Source organism: Scardinius erythrophthalmus (genome assembly GCF_964197995.2).
Source record: "Scardinius erythrophthalmus genome assembly, chromosome: 4".
In the NCBI taxonomy this organism is placed as follows: domain Eukaryota; kingdom Metazoa; phylum Chordata; class Actinopteri; order Cypriniformes; family Leuciscidae; genus Scardinius; species Scardinius erythrophthalmus.
This window is the reverse complement of record NC_138224.1, coordinates 45,231,716-45,252,316: the sequence shown is the minus strand read 5'-3', so window position 1 is coordinate 45,252,316 and position 20,601 is coordinate 45,231,716. Positions and strand designations below refer to the sequence as shown.

At 39.0% G+C, this 20,601-nt stretch overlaps 1 protein-coding gene across 3 annotated transcripts in view; it reads right to left on the bottom strand.

Annotated features, from left to right (window-relative positions):
- Positions 1 to 1,390: 1,390 nt before the first annotated feature.
- Positions 1,391 to 20,601, bottom strand: part of LOC308689641 (membrane-spanning 4-domains subfamily A member 4A-like) — a 42,169-nt gene continuing 22,958 nt past the window's right edge. Inside the window, exons 1-8 of one of the 3 annotated variants that reach the window (XM_081363469.1) lie at positions 18,266 to 18,911; positions 14,632 to 14,842; positions 6,489 to 6,599; positions 6,313 to 6,381; positions 2,744 to 2,893; positions 2,305 to 2,418; positions 1,936 to 1,998; positions 1,391 to 1,754 (exon numbers count right to left, since the gene is read on the bottom strand). In XM_081363469.1, the coding sequence (XP_081219595.1) occupies positions 1,662 to 1,754; positions 1,936 to 1,998; positions 2,305 to 2,418; positions 2,744 to 2,893; positions 6,313 to 6,381; positions 6,489 to 6,599; positions 14,632 to 14,842; positions 18,266 to 18,318 (864 nt within the window). In that variant the 5' untranslated portion in view covers positions 18,319 to 18,911 and the 3' untranslated portion in view covers positions 1,391 to 1,661. Of the gene's footprint in view, positions 1,755 to 1,935; positions 1,999 to 2,304; positions 2,419 to 2,743; positions 2,894 to 6,312; positions 6,382 to 6,488; positions 6,600 to 14,631; positions 14,843 to 16,571; positions 18,912 to 20,601 lie in introns of those variants that run through there. The other 2 variants (XM_081363470.1, XM_081363471.1) reach the window with 2 other exon arrangements.

Sequence of the window (20,601 nt, the reverse complement as noted above, 5' to 3'; positions counted from 1 at the left end):
ACAAATCTGTATTTACTATTTCATCCAGTGATTACATTCGTGTACTCTTTTTAGTGAAAGGAAAGCAGAGATAAAGGACAGTAAGGGCACGTCTACATTAATCCGGATACATTTAAAAACGTATAAAAACGCTCTCCATCCACACTAGCGGTTTCTTTTGAAAAACTCCTTGTTACGCACATGTACGTATTTAGAGTGTTGTAATAGGGACATGTGGGTAGTTTGTTGTGCGTGTGTGTGTGTGTGTGTGTGTGTGTGTGTGTGTGTTTCAGATGCTCATTGGATCAATCTACAGCCTGTCAGTTTTCCTGAAGGATGATGATGTCTCGGTTCTCCCATCCAATCACATACCACCTTCCTCAAATACCCGTATCTCTTCCACGTCCCCAGCTTTTTTTTTTGCTCACTTTGACATTTGCATTTGTTTGGCTCGCTGTTGTTTTCTGTGTGTCTATCCTTTGCATTAATCAATTGTCATAGTGGTTGTGAAGTGTTTTTGTTTGTTTTACTGTTCATCCTAGTTCAGTCATCACGGTGCATGTGAGGCTGGGAAGGAGGGAGCACCACGTAGGACAATTTTGAATTGTATTAGACACACTAGTTTAGGAGAGTGCCACACCCTGTAAGTTTTTGTTATATGGTAGATAGTGTAGTTTTGTTAGGGCGTCTTGATGCCGAAGACTTTTCTTTTCTACATTTTTCGTTTGGTAGTTAGTTTAGTTGCATTAATCTTCTAGCTAGTTTGTTCTGTTTTATTTATTTATTGTTAATTGTCGTTCTCATTGTTTGTAAATATTGTAAATATTATTTTCTCTTCATTCTTTCACTTTTGGGTTCTGTAAAAAAAATACTTTTGAGTGGAGTTTTTGAGTTGATCTTTTTCCTTTTATTGCCCGGTCCTTCATATTAGGTTATACGCACATCTTTATTTAAATGTTATACTCCCTTACCCCTATCTAAAATGAAAAAGGGACATAACACTCCTGAAAACGCTGAATGCACCTTACTACGCATGCGTAAAACCTCACAAAAGCTCACTGAGATGATACAGATGGAAAAGTAAATGATAAACTTACTAATTCTTCTGACAGGATTATTTTATTTAGCAAAATACCTCCCCATTCACTGATGCACTCAGTCACCATTATATGTTTGGTCTAAAGCGAGACTGCTCTCATGTTTTACTGAAGAACAAAATGCAAGTAAATTTCTTCCTTGCAGGACTGTGATATGAAGAGTGTGTAAAGAAACATTTTAGCAACAGTGTGAAAGTGAATCGTACATAACAGGCACAACACTGGTATAAACATGAATATGCGTCACATGACTAAACTTACGTCAATGTTTTTAAAAAACTCAGTTTTGACAGTCCACACTACAACGCGAAAATGGTGTTTTCAAATTCATCCACTTTGGAGAACGTTTTTTATTAGTAAAAATGCATCTCAGTGTGAACAGAAGGACAAAACGGAGAGAAAAATAGGCTTTTTCTTTTTTTTGACATCAATGTTATTATTATTTATCAAAAATTGTCACAAGTTTAAACAGCATTTAAAAGATGCCACACGTATTAGTGTGGACAAGGCCTGAATCACTGGAAGAACCCGTGTGTCCTGTGAAAGCAGCAAACTCAGCAGCAGGACCACAGCTCTGTCCACTTTTTAATATTCATATTTAGGATCAGCACATTCACTGTATTGTGGGGGAACATCTGCAGGATCGTGATTCATGGAAGAGTCGCTCACCAGAGGTACCTGCAAGAAAAACAGGTATGCCATCAGCTTTAATGCTTATTTATTGATAATTCTAATCAATTCTTGAACACACACACACACACACACACACACACACACACACACACACACACACACACACACACACACACATATATTTTCCACAAAGTCCCATTAGACTGGTGCTACAAGCTTCTCTTACCTCTGATGGATTGGGTCTAAAGGCATAGGACTGTGGAATAACAACTTGGTGAACATTCAGTACCTTTGGAAAAATACACGTTTCGTTTTATACCTTCTTACTGCAATATAAATTTAATAACATTGGATGACAGTTCTAGTATTACAGGTTTATAGGCAACACTATTTCAAATGGAAAAAGGAAAAGACAAAAATCCTGATGAAATATTTTGGTGTCAAAACTTGTGCAGATTATTGAAACCAATAGAAATTGAACCACTACCCGTCTTTCTGTCAATCTGCAATGTCCTAGCAACCACCCAGAAAACCATAGCAACTGCTTAGCAACCATAGCGGCCACTCAGCTTCTACCCCTGAACACATCACTCACCTGTGGAGAATAGCAGCAGGCGACTTTACTGGCAAACGCTGACAGAGACATGGAGATGAGGCACTGAAGGCCGGCGAATATCAACAATACACTACCGATTCCCAAGAAGAGAGTCTGAAAGAGAATTCAACATTAGCACAAATAATAATGACAAAATAATTGATGATTAGCACTCACATCAGTACACAGACTGTTCAGAAGTTCAGAATCTATCATCCTTGAGGTTCATATAGTAATACAACATATTAACAGGTCAAACTGGACTGAGTTTATAATTAATGTACAATGCCTTCAGTAATAGCAAGAGATCTATAAACTACTTCTAAAATGTTGGGGAAAAAACTGGACAGATTATAGCTTTACTTTTGACAAGTGCTGACCACACAGTGATCTTATTGTGATTACTAAATAAATGTCAAGATAAAAGTTGGCGACATACCTTATACTTTACATCAACAGGAATACAATTACCCCAGTGCGGGCAATGACTGTACATCATCGGCCGTGTACCCAAATCTATTGCAATTATGATGAAGGAAGTGGCTGCAAATAGAGCACTTAAAATGTTCATTACAAGCGAACCGTTCACCTATAGGTAGGGCAAAAAAAAACATAAAATGGATTAATAAATTAACAAGAACTTTATGCCAAGTTTACACTGAACGATTTTAAGCCCCGTTTGTTGCCCCTCCCTGACAGGTTTTGGGAGATAGCCGACAAATGCCTGAAAAATCAGTGCTCGTTCACGCGAGTGACAATCACACAGTGTGAATTATCAAAGACGAAAATCGAGAATCGCAGACGAGTCGCCGACGCATGTGAGATATTTGGCTCGCTGTTTCAAAATCAGCGAAAACTACATCGGTGATGACCTGCAGCCAATGAGAGAGCAAGAGACAGAGCAGCGGGGAGTTCAGGAGGAGTTATAGACCAGAATATCTATATTTTAATAGATATATTTACAGTTATATCAAACAGAAACAAAGCACACACATTTCTTGACCTGCAGCACATTGCAAAATTATTTATTTACCCCCAACTCTCTTTGCAGAACACGTCTCTCGTCTCCCCAACCATTTCCTCCTGCATAAACTTTATTTTTTGTCCTTTTCGCTGGATCGCAAGCTTCTTGCAAGCTATCATTTTTAATAACAATTTCAGTCTCGCGTGAGAACTCTGGTCTCACTCACGCGTGATCTTGCATTATTTCCTTATCACTTCTCGTGTGTGTTTGGTTGTGAAATGTAGTTTGTGGACCAGACAGAAGTTGTCGGTGATTCCTTCTTTTGTAAAGTCATGAAGTGTGAAACCTCTGTCGCCGATCCATCGTTCAGTGTGAACACAGCAGCAACTGAGTGCTGCCCCAGATAGTCACGCAGTGTGAAAAGAACAGTGACTCGACTACTTTGAAAATCGTGCAGTGTGAACTCAGCATTGGTTTGTTAACATAGATGGAAAGGTATTCTACCACACCCAACAACAGTTGAAACGAGAGGAAAACATTCAAAGACATCTGCTGCAGAATCTCAGAGTATTTGGAAGGGCTAAAATTCGAATTTAGATTATTCATCAAATATTCATAACTGACGTGGTTTATTTGCGTTGTTAATTTGAAAATGGCGGGAAAGGGCTTCCTGCTGACGAAAACCCTCTATGTTAGTGGCAAAAATCATGCGGTACGAATCCACATATTGCGCAGCTGGCAAAGACATTACACTGTCTGTTGAAGCGTGTATTTGGACTCGTGTGAAACATCGAAATTTAGATGAATTGTATGTAATAGTTCAATTTCAAGTGATAATGGAGTTATCATTTGCAGCTTAACATTTTCTGTATAAGAAAGTATTTAACATATCCCTGGTTTCACAGACAAGGCTTTTAGTCAAAGACTAAAAAAAATACATGTTTGGGCTGTTTTAACTGAAAGCAACTTGCTCTGACAGAACTTAAAATGTATCACTGTCACTGTTTTGTCTCAAGATGCACACCAGTAATATTTTATTTTAAAGGCACGTTCATCTATGCCCTAATTGAACTAAAGCCTTATCCTGGCTTGTAAAACCAGGCCTTAATATCCTTTTTATTTGTATTATATGTATGGTCTTCTAACCTTTTTAAACTGTATTTGTGTGAACTGTTGGGCTTAAACTTTAATGTCAACACCTTAAGAAATAAAATATAAGCCCAAAAGGTTACACATTCATTTTTTCCCACAAAATTTGTTACACATACTAGTTTTCACACTACATACAAATATGTACATTTTCATAAAGGTGGGCCATTCAAATTTGAAGTGATTAGTCAGTGAAATGTGATTGGCTACTAGCATACATGTTTTGACCTTAGCCAAGTCATATTTTAAAGGTGAACTAAGTAACTTTTTTACCTTAACTGAACAGCTCCGGAGTCATTGGAATGGTTATATTACTTATTTCGGGTTGAATGGTGGTCGTTTCGCACCCCCCTGGTGCCCGTAAGCGGAAAATCCGCACTTGCAACTTTGAGCCGGCGGGCCGTGCGGCCGCCGCGTCAGGAAGTATCGCGTGAGATCAGGTCTCGCGATGTAAACAATTGCTTTACGGCAAAAGAAATCTGCTCAAATACTGTCATTATTGCGCTCCCTCAAGCTGTCCGAACCCGAATGAAGAAGACGTTTTAAAGAATGTCCCATCTGCTTTGATGTCGTTGATCTTCTAGCCTCTGGTGTCTGAGAATCACCAACGAGTTTTTACAACAGTGTTGTCAAATATCTATTCCGAAGCTGTGGGGGGAGCTCTAGAGAGAAACCTGCGAGCAAAAAGCGAGAATACAGCGATGAAATCCCAAAGCTACTGAGTGCTGCTTTAAGTTTTGTTTTGACATCCAACAAAGAAGATTCATATTGATTTTTAACTTTACCGATCCTCCAGTTACAGTGTTACAATTTCTGTTGTAGCGGCTATAGGTCCAACTTTGACACAATTTGGTGTGAATTCTCAATGAAATATATTCTCAGAAATATCCCAGCATTCATTTCGGCATTCGAGGAAGGAGATCGAGGCAGGTCAATACAAGTCGTTTTTCTACAATTTCGTACGCTATTTCATCACTAAATTCACTTCTGAGAACATCTGATGCGAGAAATCAACTGTGTAGATTTCAAATATTGGCATTTTTACGAAAATTTATGGCGAATCGAAAATGTGCTCAAACGTTTTCGGAAGTGAGAATTTCCGTAAGCGTTGGTTTATTGTTATGAATATACATTACATTGTAGTGTACAGCTGTAGAGTAATCCCTTGAGCTGAGGGTAGGCTTGGGTGATAAAGCCTGGTTGTTATCGTCAATAATTCTCGTTATGTTTGGGTACTGCAGACGGCGTCTGTGCGGCGGTATTATTGCGCAATACCAGCAAGAACACATCGTCTCAAACTGTCAGCAGCGTTCTGTGTGCTCGTCACCTTGTGAGTTCATTCTTCCAAGAACTAGTAAGAGCTTCTCCCCAAGAACACAAGTCCGTTCTTTGCATTCTTGGTTTTGAGAAACACCCAACGTCTATTAAATTAAGTTTGTGCGTTGCGTTCAGGAGAAAAATGTAAATTTGTGGAAAATGAGCGTTGCTCAATGAGACAGTTTGGTTTACTTATATTGGCACAATGCTTCGATTAATCAAAATTAGTTTGATAACTTTTTGCCAGAAACATCCCTAGCTGCAATGTGCAAACTTTAGTGCAGATTGGACCAATGGCCTAGAAGTTTGAAATATGAATATTTATATATTAGAAAATTAAAATGGCAGAAATGTTTATAGATGGAAATAAATTCAGAGATATGCATTTGAGGATTCATGGAAAAAAATTATTTTGTTTCTCGCCATTGTCTCTACGAATTATAGTCAATTATGCCCATACACTTTTTTTTGGCAGAAAAATAAGGAAGAAGAAATCACTACAGAAAATCAGTACAAACACAACAGGGTTCCAGTGCCTCTGGTTAAACCCTGGAAAACAACAAGTGTTGTGTACATACCAAACACAAACTGGAGGGTGAATTCGGTTTGTTTTCTGCAGCAATGCAGAGTGAGCCTGCGATGATGTACTGAGAGCAGAGAGAAAGACAAAAGTCAAGGCTTCTGCTGGAATATGTGACTTGTGTTACATACACTTACAAGACACAGCACTTTTTTGTATAATTGTGTTTCTTACGCAGAGAGATCCCCAGTAAGGAATACCACTAAAGACAAAGATGGAATCTGCATAAACTGTAGACACGATTCCCAACAGGAAAGTCCACAGACCAATCATAATCTGGACAACCTGTGAAGGATAAGAAAGTATTTTAAAGTAAAACAGTATCACACTTTGGGGAACAATATTACATAAACAATAGAAATTTATAACAGCCGTAGTTAGGTACTCCCAGTGGTGGACAGTAACAAAGTAAATGTAATTCGTTACTGTACTTAAGTAGCTTTTTTGCGTATCTGTACTTTACTTAAGTATTTAAAGTTAGGAAGACTTTAACTCCACCATATTTCAAAGTCAAATATCTTACTTTTTACTCTACTACATTTTCAAAATCAGTCGTTCCTTTTTATTTATGTGTGGATAAAAACTTAACTGGTCAAACGAGCCACCAATCACAGTAGCCTGCAACATGCGCGCTTTGTTTTGAACTTGCCTTGGCGGTATCTACTAAGCGCGAACCAGAGCAGTTAAATATGAGAGTTGCGATCATAGACAGTAGGCTATATGAGGTTGCGACACACTAGGCTAGTTCGACTTGAACCGGCACTGCACAGACCGATCAGTTTATGACATCAAAGTATAGAGCGAAATCGCGAGAGCGATTGAAAAGCATACAGAGCCGTCTACTCTCTAATCGCTCTCGCAGTATTTTAATGTCATTCACCGATTGGTCTGTGCAGTGTGCAGCGCCTGTTCAAGACGAACAAGCCTACTGTGATCTCGCCGCCGCGGGGTCACGTGATTCGTGTAGCTCTCAATAGTTCCAGGGTCATTCTATGAAAATGGTGGCTTTTTGAACAGACAACTTTTTAAAAATGTAATTCTTTTTTTTATACCAAAACTTATAGTCAGATAATAGTTAACCTCTTAACATTATAAATCAACTTAAATTACAGTTTAATGTATTTTTTTATATATTTTTACTACATTACATTAAAAAATGCTTGTGCTGCTTTTTTGTCACTGGTGTTACCTATATTTTAGATGACAATTCAGGCTTCCCAGAATGTAATTTGACTATTTAATTTGCATACATAATCAAAGACAGAAAAAGTTTATGTAATAATATTAAGAAATTGTCTTGATTAGTAATAATTTACTTTAAACAGGCATGTGTAAAGTTCTGTTGTGTGACATTTTTCTATTTCTACCATTGTGTTTTTTGTTGTAACATTAGAAATAATTGAGGTTGAGTGATCAAAATTGAATGATGATATCCTTAAAATGCTTACTAATGAATGCAGCAACAGTTAGGTAGATACAAAAACCATATTCTATGAAACTGGGCAACTTTGATGCCAGAAAACCAATATGCCATGCGGTAACACCAGTCAAGTCAAGTTATCTTCATTTATATAGCGCTTTTAACAATGTAGATTGTTTCAAAGCAGCTTCACAGAAATAAACGTATAATTTAAGGTAACAGAGAATGTTTTGGCTTTATAGCAGTTCTTTAATAAAGTTATTTTACAGCTAAAGATCAGTGACGCAATGTAACACCAGTGACGCAAAGTGAAACCAATGACAAAACATGCGATTATTTCAAACAATTTTTATTATACATTTATTAGTAATATTTTACATTACAAATAATTTCATATTTCAGAAAATGTGTAAATTTAATATGAACAATAAAATAAAGGTTATTGGTCAGATTAAGACCGAAAGATGAAGCCTTTTGACTAAAATGTGTCTTTCATAACACAACATTGTCATACAAACAAAACATGTCCACTAGAACATTAGAAACACTAACACTGAACGCAAAACTAAAACTGTTTTCCCAACAGCACTGATACGAACATTTTGTATGCAGTAAAACATGTTCATGAAATATTTCCTGTGAAGAAGCCATCAGTGGCTTCAATGGAGACTGGCTCGGAAATGATAACAGATGGATGCGACACAATAACATGGCAAAGACAAACATATCTCAAGTAAAAGTGAAGAACAGTTAACTAGTAGCCAGTTCACATCTGACACTTTCATACATTCAGGTGCTCCTCCAAGTACTTCCAGATACTGTGGTCAATCTGAACCGATCTTTTGTTCACTGGCAGCGGCTCTGGCATCAGACAAACAATCTGGTCATCTCCATAACAGTTGATATCATCTCTTGGGCTTGGCCAGTAGAACTTGTTTACTCCATTCCTGTGCATGTACTTAACTTTCACATTATGTTCTTCGACATCCAGTATAACACCAGGGTATGGTTGTTCGTCATAGTTCACGATGCACCACTGTCCACTGTGGTGAGACTCGATGACATCTGGACGAAGTGGAGCTGAGGTATCCGGGTTGACGACACCTGGTTGATGTGGAGGTGAGAGATAACGGCCATTAGCCAACACTGTCGGGAGGGTGACTTCTTGGAGTCCATAACATGGACAATCCCACACGCCTTCCACTGCTTGGCAGATACAACTTATGTCTCTATATTTTAGGATGCCAGGTGTGATACTTATAACCTGGTGCATTTGCATGGTTCCTTTTATGGTTACCAGATGTACCCCAGACATCATCTGTGCCTTTCTTTCCACCTCTTCCTCGCTGACATAATACAACTGTATTTGACTGCCAGAGTTCCTCAACTCCTGATAGAAAGACATTGCATCCGTTATGTCTCTCCCGTGGCGGACCAAGAGGTCGGCTGACCTCTTTAATGAACCCTCCACTCCATCCGTGGCACCCTTTCCGTGACTGGCCTCGAAAAAGTTCCATGTAGTCCCCTGGAAGCCCTTGTTGTAGGGTTCCGTGCAAACCATGTAAAAGTTGCCCTTCTGTTTATATTGTGTGGCTGGACCATCACTGAAGAAGTGAAGGTGTTGCACGGCAGGGTACTGTGTTTATCATGTCCAGGATGGGGTCCAGGTAAGCCCATATGGCTGCTGGATCATGCCTTCTGCTGGGTGAGATGGTGCAGAAGGAGATGGGGGGCTCCTTCCCCACATAGAGGACACCAGTGTGGAGCGTCACTTGCTTGTGTGACCCCCCAAAGTGAACTGACTGGATCTCTGAAGCGTAATTGCAAGTGAAGTTCTCACTAAAGTCTATATGGATCAGGCAATCATTGGTCAGGTTTTCCCTCAGGGTCCGGTAGATGCTGTACTGCCATCTGATGTTGAACAGATGTCTCCTGAATTTAAAGAGCCTATTTTGGAATTGGTCACCAGCTCTTCCTCTGTTATGGTTATATCCTTCTTCACAGTGATTAAGCTACATTTCTCTTGTTCTTCATTTGCTCTGGTGTGCTCTATCTTCTCCAGACACCACTGGGTGAGCGACACCTCTTTGTTGGATTGCTGTCTGGCCGGTGGTACAGTGGAGTATTCACATTTTTGGCATTCACCATAAGCACATGTCTTTGAATTGTTACAGACTGTGCTATCTGCCATCTCCTCCAGATTGCTGGACAGTGAAAGACCAAGTTTGTGAATTTTTTCCACCATAAACTGTAGGTTCTCATGGGTCTTGCACTGGCAAGTTTCTCGGTCTCTCTCCTTCGGGGTCACCACCCAAAATGGTTTCTCCCTACAGAAGAAGGCATATGAAATGTTTTGCCAATGCTCAGCAACAAATTTCCTGTGAAGGTTTTTCTGGGAATCACAAAGGAGCCTCCTCTGTTTCTTAATTTTTCTTAGTGTGATTGTGTTTTTCTTGCCAGGGGTTTTCCTGCTGACATCATCTCTTAGGTAGAACTGTCTTACAGCTCTCTTGTTTATTTCAGCCAAGCTTGTTTGTCGAGCTCTGTTTTGTGGCTTCCAGGCTTTGTATGAAAAACCAATCATCTGCTTGCACAACTTTTTGAATTTGTATTTCTTTATCAGCTTTCCTGTCAGTATATTTACAACCCCCTGTTTGGCTTTGTCTGCTTTGGCTGCTTTGTACTTTGCTCTTAGATCCCCCAAAAGAGCATAATGGAAGTTTAAAGGTCTTCTAATTGATGAAGAGGCAGGACAGTCTTGTAGAGTGCTTCTCGTCTTCGTTCTTGGACTTTCAATGTCTTGATTTTTACCCTGCAAATGGTGACAACTTTTCTTGTATTTGTGGTATAGTCTTTTGTGCTTTTCTAACTTCTCTTGCAACTCCTGACATTTTCTTCGGCCTATCTGTGCTACTCTCCTACGCACTCTACGCCCTTGGATTCGTTGTCTGTAAAGCATAAAGATGTAATATATAATTTTATTAGATTTCCAATGTGAGATGCATGCAACATAATACAACCATGAAATCTTACTCCATTTCTGTCATGCCTATGCTTTGGTTTTGTGTCACAAATGCTAAAAAGTTAGCATACATACAATGCAGAATACATTGTCTTAAAACCTGACCTTGCAGTACTGGGTTGACAGTACTAGGACCGTTGCTGTTCACTCTGTACATGCTACCATTAGGAGATATCATTAGGAAACATGGAATTAGCTTCCACTGTTATGCTGACGATACTCAGCTCTATATTTCTTCAAAACCTAACGAAACTTACCAATTCACTAAATTAACAGAATGCATAGCTGATATAAAAAATTGGATGACTCGTAATTTCCTACTTCTAAATTCTGAAAAAACAGAGATTCTAATTATTGGACAAAAAACTTCCTCACGTAATAACCTAGAATACTGTCTAACACTTGATGGCTGCTCTGTTAAGTCTTCGTCGTCGGTTAGGAACCTGGGTGTGCTCTTTGATACCAATCTTTCATTTGAAAGTCACGTGTCTAGTATCTGTAAAACCGCATTTTTCCATCTTAAAAATATATCTAAATTACATCATATGCTCTCATTGACAAATGCGGAACAATTAGTTCATGCTTTCATGACATCAAGGCTAGATTATTGTAATGCTCTACTGGGTGGTTGCCCTGCACGCTTATTAAACAAACTACAGCTAGTTCAAAACGCAGCAGCTCGAGTTCTTACCAGAACCAGGAAGTATGACCATATTAGCCCGGTTCTGTCAAAACTGCACTGGCTCCCTATTAAACATCGCATCAATTTTAAAATATTGCTGATCACTTACAAAGCACTAAATGGTTTAGCTCCACAGTACTTGAGCGAGCTCTTAACGCATTATAGACCTTCACATCTATTGCGATCTCAAAATTCCGGCCAGTTGATAAAACCTAGAATATCAAAATCGACTGCTGGCGGTAGATCCTTTTCCTATTTAGCACCAAAACTTTGGAACAATCTTCCTAACACTGTCCGGGAAGCAGACACACTCTGTCAATTCAAAGCTAGACTAAAAACACATCTCTTTGACCTAGCATTCACATAATACATTATAGACTTCTATAATTCAGTGTTAGGCTGCATAGATTAGGTCAGCTGGAACCGGGAACACTTCCCATAAATCCTGATGTACTTGTTACATCATGAGAAGAATGGCATCTACGCTAATTTTAGTGTCTTTGTTTATCCCGAGGTTTTCCCGCAGCCTGCCGGATCCAGGCCGTATCCAGATCTGACGAAGGCCCTTCGCCTGGACCCGATGACAACGCAGTGCTGAAGTGCCAACTAGTCTCTCCCTATGGAGGATCCCTTGAAACTCAATTTGCGTATCTACCCCGAATTGATAAAATAAAATAAAATTCTGAATTAAAACTATAAGGAAACACCAGTAATTTGTTTAGGCTTGGTTTGTAGGGAATAACAAACCTGCACACATATATTCAAACGCACATAACTATAGAACCAATTCTTAATGCGCATGTGAACGCCATCAGCGTTTCTCACAGGTTCGCGTTTAAAGTTTGAGTAAAGAGAATGGTGTCTTCTTGGCGGCCCCTAATTTAATAACAAATGATCGTTGCGACGGAAGCGAATCAATCAAAACTAACTTTAGCTGTAAAATAAATTTATTTAAGAACCGCTATAAAGCCAAAATATTCTCTGTTACCTTAAATTATACGTTTATCTCTGTAAAGCTGCTTTGAAACAATCTACATTGTTAAAAGCGCTATATAAATGAAGATGACTTGACTGTCTGGAATGAATGGGGAGGTCAACACTGTCTTTCCTGCTCTCAATCTCTCTCTGTGTTTTGCCTGTCTGACCCGCCATTTCCTTTGCTCACTCTCTTTCTTTTTTGATCCTCCAAATCTTTTAAGTAAGTCTGGTGTTTCTGTTTAAAGTAGGCTGCTCTGCGTCCTGGGTCAGCATCCCTGCGCTGCCTGTAGATTCTTTGCTTTTCAGCAGCACTTAATTTCGCCATATCTGTCAAAAGGAAAGCAATATTATGTGTTTACAATATTAAAACAATAATGAAATGCTAACAAGTCTTTATTAATATAATTGTTGAGGCTTTTATGAAACCTTATGTTGAGAAAAAAGTTAGTGGTGTTATTGATTGTCACTGGTGCTATCGTCATGTCACTGGTGTTACCAGCAGCAACAGTAACACCAGTGACGATAACACCAGTGAAAAATCTGCAGACAAAATGGCATATCTAAGATGGCAGCCACAGTAGTTCAAACCACACTTCTTAAATTGTAAATAAATCACTTAATCATGCAATTTGAAAAATAATATTAATAAAATTTCCTTTCCCCTTACTTTAAACTGTAGAACACCAGTGACACATCTTAAGTCCTCGCATGAAATTATCAAATTATTTATCAAATTGCTAAAAGATGAAGAGAGAGTGCACACTCACCTTGTACTTTTCAAAACAGCCACGCCTACAATGAACTTTTGACCCAGGAAGAAGTTGGCAAGGATGTTGATTTTTTTCAAAGTGGTGTTTTTTATAAATTTCAACACCAGTGACATGAAATTGAGGGACAGGTATTCCCTGTAAATTACTTATAATATTTAGTTGATATTTTTTTTTTTTAAGTAGTCCACTAAATAACTATACTACTTCCCTTTGTATTATGACATTTAAAGGGGGAGAAAAATATATTTTTTAACTCAAAATATGTCACTAAACCACGACTACTGACCCGAGGGACAAGCCAATTTCATGGTACTGACCGTGTTCTACAATATATATAAAAAATGGTTTGCAATATAACTGTCTTACATATGTTTTATTAACAATAAAACACTTAAATTAAAACAAAAAACATATATTTTGTGTTATTATCTGACACTTTTAAGTGTTTTTCCTGGTGGTTGAGGCCGGGACAGGAAAGCCACCATTTTCGTAGAATGACCCTCCAAACAAATCGCATTGCCAATGATTTTAAGCGGGGCAGAGAGTAGCAGCTATTATTGCAGCAATTATCAGTAAAAATTGACGCATAATGAACATTGCTTATTACGTTGACACTAGAATTACTTGCATATAATAGCTTCCTTTTTTTTTTTTTTTTTTTTTTGGAGGGAAATTGGCTGCTCCCTTAATGTAGAATATATATATGTGTGTGTGTGTGTGTATATGTATATATATATATATATATATATATATATATATATATATATATATATATATATATTTAATGGCATTGTGCAGGTTTATGTGAATGTATCATAACATTAGGATGTTTATAATTATGACCATAGACGCTCGTGAAAAATATATACAGTAAATACTGTAAATGTATTATACCTTATGGGAACAGTCCCCTTCCGTCCAAAATTAAACACAAAAAATGTATTCAATTCAAATATATAGGCTAAATATCTATCTATCGATCTATCTATATCTATATCTATCGATCTATCTATCTATATATATATATATATATAGAGAGAGAGAGAGAGAGAGAGAGAGAGAGAGAGAGACTAATTAATGTCATTTTATTAATAGATTGATGTGCCAAGAGTGACAGAGTCTTCACGTAGACTGAGTTAAGTACTCTCATTGCAAGTAATGGACAGATTTTTATCATCCGTAAATCATTCTACTCTGTGATTGATACACTACATTTTTTGCATTGTCACTTAAAAAAAAAAAGTTATGCATTGTATGGATTTACTGTGCTCTGAGCTTCTGCCTGCTTAATGTACTACGACTTTGGGTTGTGTTATTAATAAACTGTGCTTTATTTTCAACTGTTGTTGCTGAGTGCTGTCCACAACAACTAATACCACCAAATCATAACACTCACACTGATATAAACACATAAAAATGATTTGGGATTATGAACAATTTCTCACCCCAAGGGCTTTTGGTTGGCCTTTCAGAAAAGGCTGAAGTCCATGAAGAGGTGAAACTCCTGCTAGCTGTTGTCCATAAACAGGCACAGGAACATTTGTCCCAGTTCCAGCTGCTGGTGTTTGTGTTGGTGGTTGAAACTGGATGACAACCGTCGAAGAGTTCACGGGTATGACAGTGTGAGACATTCTTCTTTCTGAATCTGAAATTAACCTGAACAAAATCATAGTAAATCAAGACTAGATATGATTATAAAATAGATTTTATAAGTAAACAAACTTTCCAGTTTATTTATTAAATCTTTATGTTGTTGAAACAATAGTAGTTTAGTAGTTATTAACTTTGGTTAAATTATTGTCATCAACTAGAATTAGACCTTGAAACCGTAACATGATGGTAGTTGAACAAACTCAGGGTTACAGGATTAGTTTCGAGTTGACAAAACCAAACCAACCCAACCAGGCTTTGATGGTACCATGACGCTGATCATCAACTTTCTCTGTCAACTCAGGCTTTGATCCTGAGTTTATGAGTTTAGGTGTGACATAAGTAGCGAACAGCCAGCACGTGCTGAGAAACTGTGATTCACTTCTCTCTTCTCCAGAATATACTGAGATTGAAAAATATTAAGAATTAAAAAAAAATTACAAAACAAGAAGAAAAGAGATGTTTATGAAAGAGGACAACTACAATAAAAAATCTTGCTATATCACTGCAAGTAAAAGTTATGAAGTTTGTTTATATAGTTGATATAGGAATTGAACATTTAAGCTCACATTTAGCCATTTTCTATAGCTTTATCTATTGATTCTTAAGCTTATTTCTATTACCTTTATATATTAATAATCATTTAAACTATGTGCTTAATAATTGATCAACTAAAAGTGTACATGTGTAATGGATTAAGGGAAATAATAATTATAATTTCCTATGTACTTTAATTTGGAGTAGAAACAGGGGGAGTGACTTTATTACATCAGACATTTGTCACTTTGCTCACAGCTGATTGGTCCAATTGCGTTTTGAGATCTCTTACCTGGAACAAAACCTGCCTTAGATCAGTTAACTGTGTGGAGAGTAAGTTACTGTGGCGATGAACACTGCTGAAATCTGAGCCAAATGGTGCCTAAAATCAAGGATTGGTGCAAACTAAACTGAAACCTGACTATGTCTCTAAACCGGTTTCACGGTCTAGGCCCGAGTTCACTCTTCTGAGATAAGCCGATGTAAGTAAGATGTTATAAGAGTAACTCCTGGTACTGTTTCCCAGAATGAAAGGGGAAGCAGGCGGAGATCAGATGGTTAGGAGGGGTAAATGTGCTTATGTTGTAGTTTACAGCAAGTAATCTGCATGCAGGTTTAGAAACAATGCTGAATGATTTTGTATATTATTTGTATTGGTACATTATTAATACATTATTTTGTACCAATATACACTAACGTTCAAAAGTTTGGGGTCAGTAATATTCTTTCTTTTTGTTTTAAAGAAATGAAAAGGCTATTTCTGAAAAATCATGTGACACTGAAGAATGGAGTTATGGCTGTTGAAAATCCAGGTTTGCATCACAGAAATAAATGATATTTTCAATGTATATTAAAATAGAAAACCATTATTTTAAATTGTAATAATATTTTTCTGTATTTTTGATCATATGAATGCAGGCTTGATGCGCACAAGAGACAAAAAAAACATAGAAATAGTAATGTGTCCACATTTTTGACCAGTAGTAGGCTACTGTACTATTATACTATTGCTGCATAATTATCAAAAATGTTAAAGTCCTTACGTCACCATTTTGCATGTTGTTGTCCGCATACACTTCACATAATAGGCCTATAGGTGGCGCCTGGGCTTCATTTAATCAACTATGATAGTTTGATCAAATGGTAAACAGTGTATCAATACATAGACTAAATAAAAAGTGACTTTAATACTACTTACTATTAATGCGACTCTTGGTGCTTGTTTTGTGCAGTGCTCTGTAGTCAATTAGCATCCATTGTTTAAACGACGCAGATTCAGATCGCTTCATAAATGTAAATTTGTCTGTCCATCTAATTTTCAAACGATTTATGACTGACTGGAAAATTACCGCTCCACTTCACATTGTCCAATGAAATTTGAACTTGTTGTGCCAGATAACGATTGTTCGGTGTATTTGTTCGGTGTGTTTCTTTGAACGCTGTGTGGGAACGCTGTGCGCATCTGGCTGCCGCTCCACGCTTCGTCGTCTATTGTTACGTTTGCTGTGCCCGCTTCTTGGACAGTTGGTGTTTCCCTTTCTGCAACCTTCTACAAACTGGTGTCACCGGTGCAGGCCGGGGCGGACTCGGATGACCAGCCGCCCCTGACTCCAGACACCACCGTGAGGAGCCGACACCACAGGCACGCAACAGACGGACAAAGGAGGAGGCAAGTAATTGAGTTCACAAGTAACAATCTTTATTGAATAATAATCAACTTGAGGAAAGAATAAGCAACTCTTGTCTTCTAAGGCTATTTGACCGGAGTAGCCGCTGGATCGATTCTTCACTGTCTTCGAGACACAATGGTGTAATAGTGGCTGGGAAGGCTTACTCCACAGCGTTGCTGCACATCTGCAGGATTCAGACGGTAAGTAACAGGCAATGTTTCTTCACCCAACAGCAGATTCTCTTATCAGGACATGCAAGGGAAATCGTGACTTTAAAACTCACTTCACAGCGTTGCTGTACATCTGCAGGTCTCAGACGGTAAGTAACAAGTAATGTTTCTTCGCCCAACAGCAGATTATCTTATCAGGACATGAAAAGGGAAATTGTGACTTTAAAACTCACTTCACAGCGTTGCTGCACATCTGCAGGACTCAGACGGTAAGTAACAGGCAATGTTTCTTCGCCCAACAGCAGATTCTCTTATCAGGACATGCAAGGGAAATCGTGACTTTAAAACTCACTTCACAGCGTTGCTGTACATCTGCAGGTCTCAGACGGTAAGTAACAAGTAATGTTTCTTCGCCCAACAGCAGATTATCTTATCAGGACATGAAAAGGGAAATTGTGACTTTAAAACTCACTTCACAGCGTTGCTGCACATCTGCAGGACTCAGACGGTAGGTAACAGGTAAGGTTTCTTCTCTTAACAGCAGCTTCTCTTATCAGGACGTGAGAGGGGAATTGTGACTTTAAAACTCACTTCACAGCGTTGCTGCACATCTGCAGGACTCAGACGGTAGGTAACAGGTAAGGTTTCTTCTCTTAACAGCAGCTTCTCTTATCAGGACATGAAAGGGAAATTGTGACTTTAAAACTCACTTCGCAGCGTTGCTGCACATCTGCAGGACTCAGATGGTAGGTAACAGGTAAGGTTTCTTCAAGACTTATAATTTCAGAGAAAGAGAGAATTAACAGGAGCCTTCAATGAGGAATTACTTCACGACAATATTCAGTGGAAGAGAGGACAATACAAAGCATTACTTCACCAGTTCAGTTGTATCGTTCTGGGATTTAGATGGAGACCAGTAGATCATCTCACAAGAATGAAAGCAGGCGTTGGAAGACTCTTCTCAGCATAGCACACAGCACTCGTGTTCACTACAAATCCACAGCATTAATTCAGCGTGCATCAGGTAAGGCAAACAACTGCAAATCACTCACACAGTAGGGCTGATCAGAAACCTCGCTTCATCCATGCATTTCAATGGAAACATTCCACTCTCAATTCCTCTCCAGTCTTTCTGAAACAGATATCCTCCTCAACAGTAAATTTCACATTCCCAGTCTTTTCTTCCAGCTCTACATTTGATTCAACGATGTAATTGATTCACTTATCTTTCTCTCTTCCTCTTCCAGCGCAGATCCAAGCAGCAGTTCAATCCAGTAATATTCCACAAGCAGCTCTAATGACAGACTCCAATGGCAGTTCTTCACTTACACGAATTTCCAGGATTACAACGTCCAAAGTGAGCACTCAAACAGGAGATCTTCTACCCCACAGCATGACGACAGAGACCCAGCCGAACAACCGGTCAACTGAACACCGACCAGCAACTGCACCACAAGCAACCATCTTCACAGACTGAATCCAACTCGATTCCACTCCATACCACCCAATACCAAGACTGGATACCACCGGGTTCGAATACTCCCGGATACCACCTCCTCTTCTCTCCTGAACGGCTCCTTTATCCTCCTCTTGTGAAATGAACAGCCTGTACAAACGCCGCTCCTCTCTCTCTCACACCTGCCGTGCATCAGCGGTAATCAGGTCGGGCAATGCCTCTGCTACACCCGGAACCGGAGTGAGGCGTTACACCAAAATAATCCCCTCGGGGAACATGGAAAAAAAAAAGGTTCCGCTTTTCCATGCATTTTGTCACCCGTGACACTGGACTTATTTTTTTATTTTATTTTTTTACTTGGCTGAGCGTACTTCTGTTGTTGTTACCGTTGGGAACCGTTGGGAACTCTCTGCTGTCAGCCTGCTACGAGCCCTCTCACCCTTCTCTCCTCCATCTGTAGTTGGACTGACTGTGAGGTGAGTTAACTCTCTTCTTACCAGTAGTTCGATTAGCTTGCTGTCAGGTTGGGTAGCTTTCCTCTCCGTAAGCTTTTATAGATGTTGTGATGGTTGTGGTCCTGGCTAACGTGACTTTGCTGATAGCTGATTTTCTCATGGCGATTACAAACACAACAAAGGCTTTAGCACTCGTGCTGTCTCTGGTCTCCCTTATTTTTACTGGGTTACCTTCCAACATGGATTTTGGATACCTGTCACGCGAACTCAGGGCGCTTAATCGGCACCCACGCCTCGACTCTGAAACGTACGAGCACTGCCGCTCGCTCGGGATCACCCGGCGTTCGCGCTACGTGCACCGTTCAGTCCGAAGGATCATTAACTATCAGCAATCAAAACCAACTGTGATCCCGTGCATCTGGTCAAATAACAGAACTCTGGTCAAACCGAAACGCCAACTAAGCGACTGTCGTCCACCGCGATCGCTTGTCTGCGTAAAAAAGTCAGATTTCAATGTCAATTCAGCTGATAACTCAGATATGCTGCAAAACCACCTTGCTCTGCTGAACTGTCGCTCTATCTCGGACAAAGGCCCCTATCTAAATGAACTTATTACTGACAAAAACCTGGATATGATATTCCTTACTGAGACCTGGCAAACACCAAATGACTTCATGCATCTTAATCTGCTAACACTATACGGATACCAGCACCTGTCTAAGCCGCGTTTATCTGCTAAAGGGGGTGGCCTTGCGGTCATCTATCGCAACTCCATAACGCTTGCTCAACTGGACTTCCACACTACTACGACTTTTGAATATATGGTTTTGAAAATTTCCTCGAACAGTCCCCTAATAATCATCCTGATTTATAGACCACCCAAACAGCAAAACGATTTTTTCTCTGAACTAAGTGAACTACTAACGCTAGCCTGTGATTCATCATCCAAGGTCATCTTGCTTGGTGACTTTAACATTCACGTTGATACCCCCTGTTCAAATAGGACTCAATTAACAACTGTTCTGGACTGTTTTGAACTCTATCAGAATGTTAACTTCCCAACTCATACTCACGGCCACACACTTGACTTAGTTTGTACATCTGGCTTGAATGACATCTCCATCAATGGTCTGGTTACTCATATCTCTGATCACAAGCTTATTACCCTTGATTTTACATTAACTTGTCCAACTAAATGTACTGACGACAATATTAACATCTCTTAAGATCAATGCTATTAATGCTGGTGTGTTTGCTGCATCTATTACTACTTCTGCTATTTCTGATGTTTTTGATTTCACCTGTCCATCCAAAATATTTGATTTGTACCATTCTGCCATTGCTGACGTTTTAGATGAGCATGCTCCAATTAGGACTAGGTCTGTTCCTTTGTCCCACTCTTCGCCGTGGTTTAATGCTGAGCTACGTGCTATGAAAGCAAGAGGCCGACAGCTGCAACGTCTTTATCGGAAAACCA